At 40.9% G+C, this 16,818-nt stretch overlaps 1 protein-coding gene across 9 annotated transcripts in view; it reads left to right on the forward strand.

Annotated features, from left to right (window-relative positions):
* Positions 1 to 16,818, forward strand: part of lama2 (laminin, alpha 2) — a 183,193-nt gene that overhangs the window by 50,500 nt on the left and 115,875 nt on the right. For all 9 annotated transcript variants that reach the window (XM_032584629.1, XM_032584632.1, XM_032584631.1 and 6 more), the window contains exons 4-7: positions 2,765 to 2,816; positions 3,541 to 3,731; positions 6,863 to 7,042; positions 7,307 to 7,396. In XM_032584629.1, coding sequence (XP_032440520.1) covers positions 2,765 to 2,816; positions 3,541 to 3,731; positions 6,863 to 7,042; positions 7,307 to 7,396 — 513 coding nt within the window. The remainder of the gene's footprint in view (positions 1 to 2,764; positions 2,817 to 3,540; positions 3,732 to 6,862; positions 7,043 to 7,306; positions 7,397 to 16,818) is intronic.

Below are 16,818 nucleotides of genomic sequence, written 5' to 3' on the forward strand. Positions count from 1 at the left end.
TAAAGTTGCAGAGTAGATTACGTGGGAGAGTGTGTAGCATCTGGTGCTATGTGTTTGCTAAAAAGCATTTAAAAGTTTTAAATGCCAAAATAACACCCTGCTCTAGACAATGAATATGCACTTTTTATTGTATTTACATTAAAATAGCTTTTCTTTTGGTAATATTGATAACAAATTCACATATGGTGGATTTTATAGGTGAATTTTTAACATATCTATTTTATGCCTTATCAAAAGGCAATGATTCAAAATACAGCTGCATCGAAAGTGTCTGCAAATTATTTTGTTTGTCCGCTCAGTTAAAAAGCGGGTAGGCTTTGCACCGAGATGGTTGTACTGAATATCTGCTGCTTGCTTGCATTCAGTTAGTTTAGCAGTGGGCTGTAATTCTGGATGATTCACATAACAGAGAGCTGTGCCAGCGCCTGCTTTATTAGTCCAGTGAGATGTTAATGCATTTCATCTGAAGTGATGGTAAATTTTAACAAGCCTGCATACCAGTTCCACTACTCTGACACAACATCCAGCTGTGACACTACAAGGTTGCATCTGTGTTTTACACCTGAAACCGAAACAACAATTTTATACGTCCTTAATCATATTCAGATTTTTCTTCACCTTAATCAGTCCTTTGTTCTCTTGTGTGCAAATTGCGGAGGAAAGTGCAATCTGGAAATGAAAGTTAATGCCAGTTTGTCAAGCCAGAGAGAATTTTAACACGTTTCCATTTGAGTGACCCGTAAACACCAGCTGTTCAGTTTAACCGCTGTAACTGTGTCCAAAGCAAACTGAGACAAAATGAATTTTTCAGCCTAATTGTGGGCAACCCAACCATGCTGGACACGAGGCTTAAATGGATTGATATAGCACTTAATGTTTTCATTTGTGTGTTTTGCACAAATGTTCCAAAAACCCAGATCACTGATGTTTTATGACTATCAAGTTGAAGAGCTATAAACCCCTAAATGCTTAATCTGTGTGTGAAGGATTTTTTATGCTTTTGACATGTGAATACATCCAAGAGAGAAAACCATTTCATATTGGGAAGTACAATCCTGGTCAAAAATATTCATAAACTCACCAGAAGCATGATTTGGATATTGATTTGAATGGTGTATAATGATGAAAAAAGTGTTTCTTAAGGTGGATAAAAAATTGTATCCTATAATTCAAACTTTTTTTTAACAAGTCTTGGATTTTCAAATTAGAATTTATTGTTCATTTTCTCTCTATTTATGTTCATTTCTATGCTAACAGGCATATACTGTACATGTATGTACATGCAACCCCCCTAATATTTGGATAAGTTTCCTCTGGCTATCGTTTCAAATAAATTGCATGTTTTTTGTTGCTAGAACACAACTTCTACAGTTTTCAGCTTCTTGGTGGCTATGAAATATGTCCTTTGTTACTTGAATTCCTCCAATGAACAACAATAAAGGATACTTCTAATATTTTGTTTCCTGCATTTTAATATTAATTGGTATTTGAACAAGTGCCACAAAATGGTATAGTAGAACATTAGTTTAATCTTTGCCTTCAAATTGCAGATTCAGATTTTTTTTAATATTTAAATCTTAGTTTGTCCTTTAACAAGATCCGTTAAAACTTGATTGTTTTCACTTGTACATTCCTCTACTTTGTGGTTTTTATGCACCAAAGTCATTTTGTTTGCTTTATTGTGAGTGGAAGTAGCAGAGCTTTAAACTAAACCTGATGAAACTCCCAGACACCCCGCTGCTATAAGCTTGTACTTCTTGCCATATAAAAGAAGAGAAACATAAAAGAAACATATTTTTTTTAAAGTAGTTGCAGTCTGGCCAATTAAATTTGATCCTGGTAGAATCTCAAATTAAATCTCTAAACTGTCAGTAAATATCCTCAGTTTAAGTGACATTTATCTGCCATCTGTGTGATCTGCAGCAGGACAGTTATCAGCCGTTTATTTGTTGATGCTGTGTTGAGCTTTTGAGGCAGAAGAATTTCCTCGTTTGATCTACATTTGATCAAAACTGAGAATGTGACTCACTGAAACACCCCCTCCCAGCTAAATAAAAAGAGAAAAAAAAAACACATACACTGTATGAGCTAATTCTGTTTATCAGGGCACAGCTGAAGAGCTGCTTGGCTCTATCAAAGAGTCTTCATATAACAAGATACAGCTGAAAACTTAAATTTTGTCTTTCACTCATGCACACTTTTACACTCTTACTTTATCTCTCAACACCCACACACGCACGCACCCACACACACCCACACCCACACCACACCCACACACACACACACCCCCACACACACACACACACCCCCACACCCCTACACAAACACACACATCCATCCTGCACTCTGGTAACAGTGACTCTTTGTAGGTGGCTTGAATAACTGGTATAAGGTTACCCCAAAAGACACTTTCTCACACACACACAAACACACTCGGCTGTTTCTCTCCATTCTAATTGCTGCAATATGACTCTGCTTCCCACATCATGAGAAGAAAGAGAGATGTGCCTGCAAAGGAAAAAAAAACATGCGAAGGAAAAACAGGGTGGTGACGGGGAGACACAGGGAGTCCACATTTGACCTACATCTAATCTTTGTTTTTGTTTCATGGTTTGAGCTTTGCCTGCACATCTTTCTGTGGTTGTGTTTTACTTTTTTATTGTCAGATCATTAAAAAAAAAATAAAACAAAATGTGAATTAACTATACTTGTTTTTTTGGGCACCAGAGTAATTTTATAATTTTTTTCTTGCCTCATTTTCCAGGTTTTCCAGGTTGCTTATGTGATAATCAAGGCAGCCAACTCACCTCGTCCAGGTATGAATTCTGGATGCTAATAAGGTGCTGTGGCCACATGTTTATTAAGTCAGCAAAACCCTATTTTGAGTTTCACAGCTTTTGATTATGAAGCAAAGAGCATGTGATTAGAGGGAATGTTGGTAGCATATTTTCAGCCTTTGTCTCATGAGCGAATAAATCCTCTAATTACAACCTTAAGAGCAAATGATCCTCTAAGAAGAATTTAATTTAATTAAATGATTAGACCGCCATTAAATTATTAGTGGTTTTACTTTAGAATGCATTAGTAATGTTGTGTAGCCTTCTTGGAGTCAAGCCTGCTACAAAGGTGGAACATAAAAGGGTCTAACTTTCTCAAACAAATCAGATCTTAATTTAATTATGTTATTCTTTACTGACAAAACGTAAGGTTTAACACTTCCCAGGTATCCATACGTAGATTTATTTGATTCATAGATTTGATGCTTGATGCTGGCTTACCTATTCTTTATCTAGTCTATTTATTTTTTCCATTAACTACACTTCCTTCACTTTGCATGCAATTAGTCAAATCTTGGAACAGTTCGCTACAAGCTACTTTGATAAATACGAATTAAACATTCTGTCAATTTTTATTTAATGTATTATAATCAGCATGGACCTAAACAGTGGTTTCGGTCATCCATCATTGTTTGTATCGATTCTTTTCTCATCTTCACGTCACATATTTGATGCATTTCATCATTAATATTTTTGTCCACAGGTAATTGGATCTTGGAGCGTTCAATAGATGGCGTGACCTTTGAACCTTGGCAGTACTACGCGATCACAGACACGGAGTGTCTGACGAGGTTCAACATAAATCCACGAACCGGACCGCCATCCTACACCAGAGATGATGAAGTGATCTGTACGTCGTTTTATTCAAAGGTTCATCCACTGGAGAATGGAGAGGTGAGGGTTTAAGTTACATCACATTTAACAGCCACGTTCATTGTTGATGGTCTTTCAGATTCTTTCCAAACACCCCTTCCCGCTCAGAAACCCCGGAAAATGAAATAATTTACACTGCATTTTAGTGCACACGTAAATACAAGGTGTTATGACAAACAAATGGATGGTGAAAAACAAAACTGTTTTTTAACTGATTTATAAACACTGATCTCCTTTCCAGGAACTATTTTAGAGTGAAGTAATCTAAAAATGAATAGGAAGACATTTTCCTTTTATTAGCTAGAACAGTCAGTGTTGGTAGTTGCTCCAAAGTGTCACAGCCAACTTCAGTGTAATTCTTCCCTACTTTTAGGAAACATCCGACTGGCATGAAATGTAAAGCTTTGTTAACTTCCATAAAAAAATATATAAATATATCAAATTTAAATCTATTGAAGTTGATTTGAATTGTATTAGAAACAGTTGGGTATTTAAGAACAGTATGTACAAATGTGACTGGCAATGGCAAAAACAGGAACAGATCTGTCCATAAGCAGAAAGTGTGGATATTTATCTTACTTACTAATAATGTCAAATAACCTGGAAATTCTGTACATTCACATTATTTTTGCAACATCCCCTCCCTGCAGCATTGACTGTCAACTGATATGACTGGGACAGGTGTGCAGACAAAAGTGAGCTTTTGCCTTGGGATTCCCCTGAGGAGATAGTTGTATATTTTCTTAAAACGTAAACCTGTCTTGTATGTTTTCAATGATTTAAAAAAAAATACCCTGGTAAATTAAATCAAAAGTAATAATAGCTGTTGATGTGTGAGTATTATAAGCAAACAAAGTTGTAAAAAAAAAAAAAAAAGAACAACAACCCTCTAATTATTTTTTTCCAGCAGCCTGTTACCAGTGTCTGGTAGGGTGATGTTGGCCATGCAAATTAGCCATGTGTTTTTTTCAAACGGTTATCTTATTGGCTGAAATCATTAACAAAAGTGTTTAAACACCCATTAAAGCTGGTATGTTAATCAGCTATGAGATTCCCCCACACCCTGAAACAGCTCAGATTTACTCTGCAAACAAATTGTATTCAACATAATAATAAAAAAACAACTGAATGGGGTGGTTTCTTCATGACTTGGACTAGAAAGCGAAAATCAAAATTTTTTCTGAAATTGTTTTTTTTTTTCCCACTGCTTCTATTGTACCAACGTATTCCTGGTGCATCACAAACAACTGCAAAGAACAGTCAACAAAACATAGAAAATGATATATAATCATAGAAAAAAAAAGGTCTGTGGCTATGACACATCAGCTAATCTGGTGCACTAGTGGCTAATTGGAGGTAATTACATGTGCTGAGAAGTGAATGAGGAGACAAGTGATGCTCTGGTGACGTGCATAACCATAAAACATTTTAATCAGTAACAGAAGTCTCATCATTTTTTTTGCTAGGCTCAGACTTGCACAGCTTGAGTTTACCAGTGTTTACTGTGATGCCGTTTTGATCAGCTTTGTGTGATTGCATCCAGGATGAACAGAGGAGGAAGCCTGCAGTAGCTGACATTAATGAAGAGAAAAAGGACTGCAAAACACACAAACATCTTCCCATACACACAAATTCAGGGTGAAAACAAACCAATGGCCTACAAAGGCTTCTAATTGTTGATGCTTTTGTGAAAACCTGTGTGTGAGTACATTTTACGTGTGCTGGTGTGTGCACATTGTGTTTGTGCTGTTCGTGCTTGTGTCCTGCGGGGGAGCGCTAGAGGGGGTGTGAGCTGGGAGATGTCAAGAGCTGCAAGTAACGACGGAGGTGTGTGTGCGTGCGTGTGTGTGGGGGGGGTTGACAGCTCCCTAGCCGTCTGATCACAGTGAAACCATAATGAGTCGTAGGCGATGTGTCACTGCATCGCACACACATTCACAATGTCATCTCACCGCTCAACACACATGGCAGCACACACACACACACATATATATAAATCATCTTCTTCGTTACTTCCAAGTGTGCAGCTTACACCCATCAAGTGTTCCCCCTTGACACACACACGCACACATGTGGGGGTGCACTCACGTGTGGGGGTGTACACACGCGCGCACACACGCCCGCACGCAGTCAGCTCTGCGTTAGACTTTTTTTTTTTTTTTACAGATGCCAAATGTTGCTTTTGGCCACATTAACAAGACAGACAGATGGACAGACAGACAATTAGAGCCTCACCCTGCTTACAACATGGCTGCTTGTTGAGTATTGGTTATCTGTGATAGAAACTAAAGCAAAAAATCACCTTTCAGGCTTGTTTTAAATATAGGTTATGTCAACAATATATGGTTTTGATTTCCTAATCTGTGTTATCCTGAAAATCTCTTGTTGTGAGTTGCTGTGTTTTATGAAAACTTGGTTTCAAAAGTAAGATATAAAGCAAAAAACAGAAGTGGAGTTTTTTGAAGCACCCATCTTTCAATTGCTGTTTAAAATGGTCTATATTTTCAAGGCTAAAAATGTGAATATTTATATGTTTTTTATATTTATATTGCAGTTTGTCAAAATGATAAGTTTGTAAAAATTGAGATTTCAACTGTTAAATCTGTCACCGTTTCATCTAATTACGTGGTTATTCTACTTCATGTCCACTTTTGTGGGCTCTTTTCTCAAAATCTTTTTCTTTTTGCTACAACTTGCCTGCACTCATTTAAATTGAACTCTGATACCTCTATTCTGTAGTATAAATTTGTGAATTGTGAACTTACTTATTTTATTTACTTTATTTTACTTAGTTAAATTAAAAAAAAATCTTCAGATATTTTAAACACAAACTGGATTATTCTTGACTGATTTCTGTAGTTTTTTGGTAATCTGATTTAGAGCATGGAATATGCAAAGAAACAAAGTTAAACTGAATTATTCTATGCACGCTTCATTTATGTTTTCACAAACAATGTTCAGTCAATTGTGCAAGTTTTCTGTTGGACTTGCATTGAATTTCAAACAAATGCTGGTATTCAAAATTAGTTTTCTATATTCTACTTGGACTCCTAAAGTTTGGGTAAGCTCAGAGAAACTTTCCTCTTATTATTGTTGGTTCTTGGCAGCATGTTTTTGATTAGCTCTATATATGCCTGTACTTTTGTTTATAGATCCATACGTCTCTGATCAATGGGCGACCCAGTGCAGATGATCCCTCTCCCACCCTGCTAAACTTCACCTCTGCCCGCTACATCAGGCTGGTGTTCCAGCGAATACGAACGCTGAACGCTGACCTAATGACTCTGACACTTAGCGACCCCAAAGATATCGATCCCATTGTGACAAGACGGGTGAGCCTCAAAAGCACAACGATATTTTTGTTTTGTAGCTTTTTACAGTAATTTTTGCCTCCAATCACTGTAAAATTTAAGATACAGAGTCACCATTTTTTAAGGAAAAAATATTCTCGATCTCAAGTTTTATCCTTAGGAAACCTTTATTTGTTTTTAGCAGTTAGTTGTTTTTCTTTCCAAAATCCTTATAAAAACTAAACGGTCAACCCTTTATCTGATCGGTGTACTTTTAACATAACATGTTTCTCTTTCTCTTGTCAGTACTATTATTCCATTAAGGACATCTCGGTTGGAGGAATGTGTATCTGTTATGGCCATGCCAAAGCCTGTCCACTCAACTCTGCTACGAAGGTACAGCACTCCACTCTCTGCTTCTAAGTCCAGTTAACAATACCATGAAGGTAATGGAGCACTTCTATAGTACTAAACGAGAGCAAAGAGAACCCTGAGGCTGCACCTTTTTTATGACCTCATATCAAACTTTCTGAGTTTATGTGTCTAGCTGCCTTCAGGGACTCAGGTGACACTGCGAAGGGTTGTCTCTCATGTCACTTCAAACACAGGTGTGTTTGATACCAGACATCTGATCTTTCTTTCTTTCTTTCTCTCTCTCTCTCTCTTTGACCACATACACTCACACACATAAGCGTAATCGTGTGTGATTTTCAGATGTCCTGAGGCTTAAATACGCAGTGTAACTCAGATGTGACACTGGTGTCTGGTCCCTCTGCGATGATCTCAGTGAAAAGAAGTGATATCAGTAAAGTGTGTTGAGCTCCAGTTTCCTACTTTCTTTTCTCTTTCCAGCCTTAAAGGTTACCTTGCAGAAGTGTTTAAACTGACTAGGGAAGCAGTGTCAGATTGAGCCACACTGATGCTGGTCTTTAGTTGATTTTTTCACTGTAAAGCTGTTTGTTTGCCCTGAAAGTGGCATTTTTACATTAGCTTGCAAAAGTATTCAGCCCCCTAGACTTTTTATTAGGATTTTATAACATAGACCAAAATTTAAAACACTTGAAATGCAACTAAATTGCAACAATTATCAAACGGCTGCTGGTGAAATAATACAGCATATTAAGTGTAATTATAGTACTGTAGTCTGTTACAATTTTTTGCATCTAAGAACATAGCTCAGCATGTTAATATTTGGTCACCTATTTCATGTATTTGTGGCAATGCAATACAAATGATTCTTAAGCAAATCAATTAAAAACACAACATCATACACTCTTGAGCCAATCTATCTGACGTAGAGCTGTTTTGCCAGAAAGAATCTACAGTACATGAATTTGAGATAAAGTATTTAAGTTTACATTTGTGACTTGACAAACATGAAAATTTTCTCTGATGTTATTTGAATGTAATAAGAATTTTTATAAAGGATATACGTTAGTGATATTACTGTATTTTAAGATCTTAACATAACTTTTTAGGCCAGTATATATCTAGATTGCTTCCACATTATTCTTAATCCTCATTATCCTCATTTTTTTGACACAACTTCAAACAACCAATGCAGGAAATTTTGGGTAAGCACATAATGGAACTGTAATTTCTTGAGTGTCTCAGTTGAAAGCTCAGCACAATGGCCGCTGAATGTTTTCTGTTTCAGATAAAAGGGGGAAATTTGCCACTGCCAATAAATCCAAACTTGGCTTTCGCCTTTGCTACTGCACTACAACTCCTTCCAGTTAAATCCAACGCCCTCACAGAATAACCCAATTCACAGAAAATCCACAGCTGAATTGCTGAACCTTGGAATTGGCCAGCCTCCTGTTACATTCTGCTTTTTACTGGCCATGTTTTAGCTTAAATTGTATTTCTCTCATGGGGGAATAATAGAAAACCAATTTTCTATTTACTGGCGAGCTGGCAAATTTTTTTAGTGCAACTCGCTCTCCTGTGGATACAATGTTGTTTGTTAGGCTTTTAACAGGTCATTAGGCCCGAGCAGCAAAGCGCTGCGAAGGCCTATTGTATCTGTGCTGTTTATTATTATTAGGCCCGAGCAGCAAAGCGCTGCGAAGGCCTATTGTATCTGTACTGTTTATTATTAGGCCCGAGCAGCAAAGCGCTGCGAAGGCCTATTGTATCTGTGCTGTTTATTATTAGGCCCGAGCAGCAAAGCGCTGCGAAGGCCTATTGTATCTGTACTGTTTATTATTATTATTAGGCCCGAGCAGCAAAGCGCTGCGAAGGCCTATTGTATCTGTACTGTTTATTATTATTATTATTATTATTATTCTTATTATTCTTCCACCCAAATGAATTGCCTTTTTGGGGGCTTTATCATATTCAAAAACTCACCAAACTTGGCGGTCGCGACTAGAAAAATTCAAAATTTTGAATTTTAAGGTTGTCACAAAAATCGCAAAAAAAATTGCTCAACGGCGGCAACTAGCAATTTTCTGTTGACACAATGGTATGAACGTACTTCATCGTAGAGACATGAAATTTGGTACACTTGTAGAGCTCACCAAAAGACTCAGAACTTACATTTAATGTTATAAGCCAACTATCACAGGAAGTCGGCCATTTTGTATTGAAAGTCCATTTTTTACCTCGATTTTGACGTTTACAGCCTTCGTATTTGATCGAACTCCTCCTAGGGATTTTGATTGATCGGCTTCAAACTCGGTCAGTCTGATCATAAGGCATGTCTGATTTAAAGTTATCAAATTGGTGAGTTTTGGAGCATGTTGAAGGGGGGTTAGCAGGGGTCAAAGTTCACCTACTCGCCATGAAACACGAAACTCTTATATTTCCTATACAAAAACACATAGAGGGACCAAACTTTCATTGATTGATTGTCATCGGGTGTCCTAAAATACCCTGTGGTGAAATTATTTTTTTAAGTAGGCCACGCCCCCTGAGAACAGGAAGTGTCATGTTTTACTGTGAACGGTCGCTATCTTAGCCCTTTGACCTAATCAACATGAAACTGTGTCCAGAGACAGAAGACATGTTGGTGTGTTGAGTAATCCAACCCCGACCGGCTGCGATGAAGCAGGTGGGCGTGGCGGCGTTGCGAACGCCGTCGAATTTCGTTTGGCTCTGAATTCCACAATTTCGGGCCCAGCTCCTCCTAACTCACTAGGATGGATCCTTATCCACCCACCGACAGGAATTCATAACAAAATTTGGTGGGCGTGGCCTAATTTCTCTATAGCGACCCCTAGAGTATTTTAAATGAACAGCCCCATGCCATGCTTTATCCTAGAATTACGAAACTTGGTACACATGTGTATCTTGTCAGGACGTACAAAAAAGTCTCTTGGAGCCATGCTCTAAACCCAACAGGAAGTCGGCCATTTTGTATTGAAGGTCCATTTTGGACCTCGAGTTTGACGTTTACAGCCTTTGCATTTGATCGAACTCCTCCTAGGGATTTCGATTGATCGGCTTCAAACTTGGTCAGTCTGATCATAAGGCATGTCTGATTTAAAGTTATCAAATTGGTGACTGTATGAGCTTGCTGAAGGGGGGTTACCAGGGGTCAAAGTTCACCTACTCGCCATGAAACACGAAACTCTTATATTTCCTATACAAAAACACATAGAGGGACCAAACTTTCTGGGATTGATCGTCATCGGGTGTCCTAAAATACCCTGTGGTGAAATTATTTTTTTACGTAGGCCACGCCCCCTGAGAACAGGAAGTGTCATGTTTTACTGTGAACGGTCGCTATCTTAGCCCTTTGACCTAATCAACATGAAACTGTGTCCAGAGACAGAAGACATGTTGGTGTGTTGTGGACTCCAACCCCGACCGGCTGCGATGAAGCAGGTGGGCGTGGCGGCGTTGCGAACGCCGTCAAATTTCGTTTGGCTCTGAATTCCACAGTTTCGGGGTGAGCTGCTCCAAACTCACTAGGATGGATCCTTATTGACCCGCCAACAGGAATTCATAACAAAATTTGGAGGGCGTGGCCTAATTTCTCTATATCGCCCCCTAGAATATTTCAAAAACTCAGCCCCAAGCCATGCTTTAGCTTAGAATTACGAAACTTGGTACACATGTGTATCTTGTCAGGACGTACAAAAAAGTCTCTTGGAGCCATGCTCTAAACCCAACAGGAAGTCGGCCATTTTAGATTGAAGTTCATTTGACCTCGATTTTGACGTTTACAGCTTTCGTATTTGATCAAACTCCTCCTAGGGATTTCGATTGATCGACTTCAAACTTGGTCAGTCTGATCATAAGGCATGTCTGATTTAAAGTTATCAAATTGGTGAGTTTTGGAGCATGTTGAAGGGGGGTTAGCAAGGCTCAAAGTTCCCCTGTGATCGACTGTGTAATACAAAGGGCTTTGTCATGTGTAGGGCAATGCTGCCCTCTGGTGTCGAATTACTGAAATAATGAAACTATTTCTGTAATTTCAGTAATTCGACACCAGAGGGCAGCATTGCCCTACGGAATGACAGTTCAATGTTGAATTATAGAGGAAAAAATTAAATAATTTGTAATTCTAACACAAAAACTGACAGAGACACCAAAGTTTGAGTTATTGATCATCCTCGGGTGTAGAATAATATCCAATGGTCAAATGATGACATCACGTAGGCCACGCCCTCTGACAACAGGAAGTCTTGTATTTTACTGTGAACGGTCGATAGCTTCTGCACTAAACTTTGCACGAGTGACCCTGGTGGGATCCTTGACGACCCTATGTCATCATATTATGACGTCATCTAAGCCCCGCCCCCTCAGAACAGGAAGTGCCGTTTTTTTACTTGGAAAGCTCCGTTTATGGCTCTCTTGACCTAATCAAGATGATTCGGATGATAAACTCTGTCAATGCTCGCTGCTGGCTGAACCGTGTGGGCGTGGCCAAATGGCGAATATCAGTCCCTCGCCATATGCATACGTTTGGCTCTTATTCAGGCATGGATCATCCGATTGGCGCCAAACTGGATATGTATGACCTTTGTTCACCTCTAAAGAGCCCAACGGGTTTGAAATGTAATTTGGCTCCACTGCGCCCCCTAAGTTAATACATGGGTTGTATCTCCTCGACGCATCGACCGATCTGCGCCAGATTTTTCGACAGTCGTCGGGGAGCGCCGCCGAACGCATTCACGCCTGTCGCCCGGTGGACAGGCGGGGAAAACGCGCGACAGCTTCTGCGGCGGCTAGCGGGCGGCGATGCTGGAAACTGCGGCAGAGCTTCTGCGGTGGGGAGCGGGCTGCGGCTCTGGAAAACGTGCGAGAGCTTCTGCGCTGGCCGGAACCCCCGCGGTGGCCAATAGGCCGGAGCGGCGCTTGCTGCGAGGGCCGCCCGAGGCTGCTTGCAGCTTTAATTATTATTCTTATTATTCTTCCACCCAAATGAATTGCCTTTTTGGGGGCTTTATCATATTCAAAAACTCACCAAACTTGGCGGTCGCGACTAGAAAAATTCAAAATTTTGAATTTTAAGGTTGTCGCAAAAATCGCAAAAAAAATTGCTCAACGGCGGCAACTAGCAATTTTCTGTTGACACAATGGTATGAACGTACTTCATCGTAGAGACATGAAATTTGGTACACTTGTAGAGCTCACCAAAAGACTCAGAACTTACATTTAATGTTATTAGCCAACTATCACAGGAAGTCGGCCATTTTGTATTGAACGTCCATTTTTTTCCTCGATTTTGACGTTTACAGCCTTCGTATTTGATCGAACTCCTCCTAGGGATTTCGATTGATCGACTTCAAACTCGGTCAGTCTGATCATAAGGCATGTTTGATTTAAAGTTATCAAATTGGTGAGTTTTGGAGTATGTTGAAGGGGGGTTAGCAGGGGTCAAAGTTCACCTACTCGCCATGAAACACGAAACTCTTATATTTCCTATAAAAAAACACATAGAGGGACCAAACTTTCAGTGATTGATCGGCATCGGATGTCCTAAAATACCCTGTGGTGAAATGATGACATCACTTAAGCCACGCCCCCTGAGAACAGGAAGTGTCATGTTTTACTGTGAGCGGTCGCTCTCTTAGCCCTTTGACCTAATCAACATGAAACTGTGTCCAGAGACAGAAGACATGTTGGTGTGTTGAGGATTCCAACCCTGACTGGCTTTGACATAGCAGGTGGGCGTGGCGGCGTGGCGAAGTGACCTGTAACGCCGTTGCCATACGTTTGGCTCTGAATTCCACAATTTCGGGCCCAGCTGCTCCAAACTCACTAGGATGGATCCTTATCCACCCCCCGACAAGAATTCATAACAAAATTTGGTGGGCGTGGCCTAATTTCTCTATAGCGACCCCTAGAGTATTTTAAATGAACAGCCCCAAGCCATGCTTAAACCTAGAATTACGAAACTTGGTACACATGTGTATCTTGTCGGGACGTACAAAAAAGTCTCTTAGAGCCATGCTCTAAACCCAACAGGAAGTCGGCCATTTTAGATTGAATTTCATTTGACCTCGATTTTGACGTTCACAGCATTCGTATTTGATCGAACTCCTCCTAGGGATTTCGATTGATCGGCTTCAAACTCGGTCAGTCTGATCATAAGGCATGTCTGATTCAAAGTTATCAAATTGGTGACTGTATGAGCTTGCTGAAGGGGGGTTACCAGGGGTCAAAGTTCACCTACTCGCCATGAAACACGAAACTCTTATATATCCTGCACAGAAACTCACAGAGACACCAAATTTTCAGTTATTGATCAACAATAGGTGTCCTAAAATACCCTGTGGTGAAATTATGACATCGCTTAGGCCACGCCCCCTGAGAACAGGAAGTGTCATGTTTTACTGTGAACGGTCGCTATCTTAGCCCTTTGACCTAATCAACATGAAACTGTGTCCAGAGACAGAAGACATGTTGGTGTGTTGTGGATTCAAGCCCTGACCGGCTGCGATGAAGCAGCTGGGTGTGGCGGCGTGGCGAAGTGACCTGTAACGCCGATGCCATACGTTTGCTTCTAGATTCCACATGTTTCGACCGAGCTGCACCAAACTTGGCCTCAGTGATGCTGTTGTGATGCCTGACAATGCTATGTCATCATATTATGACGTCATCTAAGCCCCGCCCCCTCAGAATGAATTAGAAAGATCTTCTGTGTAATTACATAATAAACAGTACATGTTCGTCGTTTGTAGGGCAATGCTGCCCTCTGCTGGCCACTGAAATAGTTTCATTATTTCAGTAATTCGACACCAGAGGGCAGCATTGCCCTGCAGATGAAATTCTTCGATTTTGTAATACACAGGAAAAAATGAAAAATTGGTATTTCTAACACAAAAACTCACAGAGACTCCAAACTTTCAGTGATTGATCGTCATCAGGTGTCCTACAATACCATATGGTCAAATGATGACATCGCTTAGGCCACGCCCCCTGAGAACAGGAAGTGTCATGTTTTACTGTGAACGGTCGCTATCTTAGCCCTTTGACCTAATCAACATGAAACTGTGTCCAGAGACAGAAGACATGTTGGTGTGTTGAGGTTTCCAACCCTGACCGGCTTTGAGATAGCAGCTGGGCGTGGCGGCGTGGCGAAGTGACCTGTAACGCCGATGCCATACTTTTGCTTCTAGATTCCACATGTTTCGACCGAGCTGCACCAAACTTGGCTTGAGTGATGCTGGTGTGATGTCTGAAAATTCTATGTCATCAGATTATGACGTCATCTAAGCCCCGCCCCCTCAGAACAGGAAGTGCTATTTTTTTCCTTGGAAACTTTCATCTATGGCTCTCTTGACCTAATCAAGGTGATTCTGTGTTGGATGACAGATAGGAAGTTGATCTCGCTTGCTTTAAAGTGCCAAGAGTTTTCAATGGCGGCAACGCCATTCGTATACGTTTGCCTCTACATTCCACATATTTTGACCGAGCTGCATCAAACTTGGCCTGAGTGATCCTGGAGGCTTGCCCGTCAATCCTACGTCATCACATTATGACGTCATCTAATCCCCGCCCCCTCCGAACAGGAAGTGCCATTTTTTTCCTTGGAAAGCTCTGTTTATGGCTCTCTTGACCTAATCAAGATGATTCGGATGATAAACTCTGTCAATGCTCGCTGCTGGCTGAACCGTGTGGGCGTGGCCAAATGGCGAACATCAGTCCCTCGCCATATGCATACGTTTGGCTCTAAATCACACACGGATCATCCGATTGGCGCCAAACTGGATATGTATGATCTTTGTTCACCTCTAAAGAGCCCAACGAGTTTGAGATGTAATTTGGCTCCACTGCGCCCCCTAAGTTAATACATCGGCTGTGTCTCCTCGAGGCATCGACCGATCTGCGCCAGATTTTTTGACAGTGGTCGGGGAGCGCTGCCGAACGCATTCACGCATGTCGCCTGGTGGACGGGCGTGGAAAATGCGCGACAGCCTCTGCGGTGGCTAGCGGGCGGCGGTGCTGGAAACTGCGGCAGAGCTTCTGCGGTGGGGAGCGGGCTGCGGCTCTGGAAACCGCGCGAGAGCTTCTGCGGTGGCCGGAACCCCCGCGGTGGCCAATAGGCCGGAGCGGCGCTTGCTGCGAGGGCCGCCCGAGGCTGCTCGCAGCTTTAATTAGGCCCGAGCAGCAAAGCGCTGCGAAGGCCTATTGTATCTGTACTGTTTATTAGGCCCGAGCAGCAAAGCGCTGCGAAGGCCTATTGTATCTGTACTGTTTATTATTATTACGATTCTTCCCACCTCTTCGTGTGCCTTTTTGGGGGCTTTATCATATTCAAAAACTCACCAAACTTGGCGGTCGCAACTAGAAAATTTAAAAATTTTGAATTTTAAGGTTGTCGCAAAAATCGCAAAAAAAATTGCTGAACGGCAGCAACTAGCAATTTTCTGTTGACACAATGGTATGAACGTATTTCATCGTAGAGACATGAAATTTGGTACGCTTGTAGAGCTCCCCAAAAGACTCAGAACTTACATTTAATGTTATTAGCCAACTATCACAGGAAGTCGGCCATTTTGTCTTGAACGTCCATTTTTTACCTCGATTTTGACGTTTACAGCCTTCGTATTTGATCGAACTCCTCCTAGGGATTTCGATTGATCGACTTCAAACTTGGTCAGTCTGATCATAAGGCATGTTTGATTTAAAGTTATCAAATTGGTGAGTTTTGGAGTATGTTGAAGGGGGGTTAGCAGGGGTCAAAGTTCACCTACTCGCCATGAAACACGAAACTCTTATATTTCCTATATAAAAACACATAGAGGGACCAAACTTTCATTGATTGATCGTCATCGGGTGTCCTAAAATACCCTGTGGTCAAATGATGACATCACTTAGGCCACGCCCCCTGAGAACAGGAAGTGTCATGTTTTACTGTGAACGGTCGCTATCTTAGCCCTTTCACCTAATCAACATGAAACTGTGTCCAGAGACAGAAGACATGTTGGTGTGTTGAGGATTCCAACCCTGACCGGCTTTGACATAGCAGGTGGGCGTGGCGGCGTGGCGAAGTGACCTGTAACGCCGTTGCCATACGTTTGGCTCTGAATTCCACAATTTCGGGCCCAGCTGCTCCAAACTCACTAGGATGGATCCTTATCCACCCACCGACAGGAATTCATAACAAAATTTGGTGGGCGTGGTCTAATTTCTCTATAGCGACCCCTAGAGTATTTTAAATGAACAGCCCCAAGCCATGCTTAAACCTAGAATTACGAAACTTGGTACACATGTGTATCTTGTCGGGACGTACAAAAAAGTCTCTTAGAGCCATGCTCTAAACCCAACAGGAAGTCGGCCATTTTAGATTGAATTTCATTTGACCTCGATTTTGACGTTCACAGCATTCGTATTTGATCGAACTCCTCCTAGGGATTTCG

Source organism: Xiphophorus hellerii, chromosome 15, assembly GCF_003331165.1.
Source record: "Xiphophorus hellerii strain 12219 chromosome 15, Xiphophorus_hellerii-4.1, whole genome shotgun sequence".
Classification (NCBI taxonomy): Eukaryota; Metazoa; Chordata; class Actinopteri; order Cyprinodontiformes; family Poeciliidae; genus Xiphophorus; species Xiphophorus hellerii.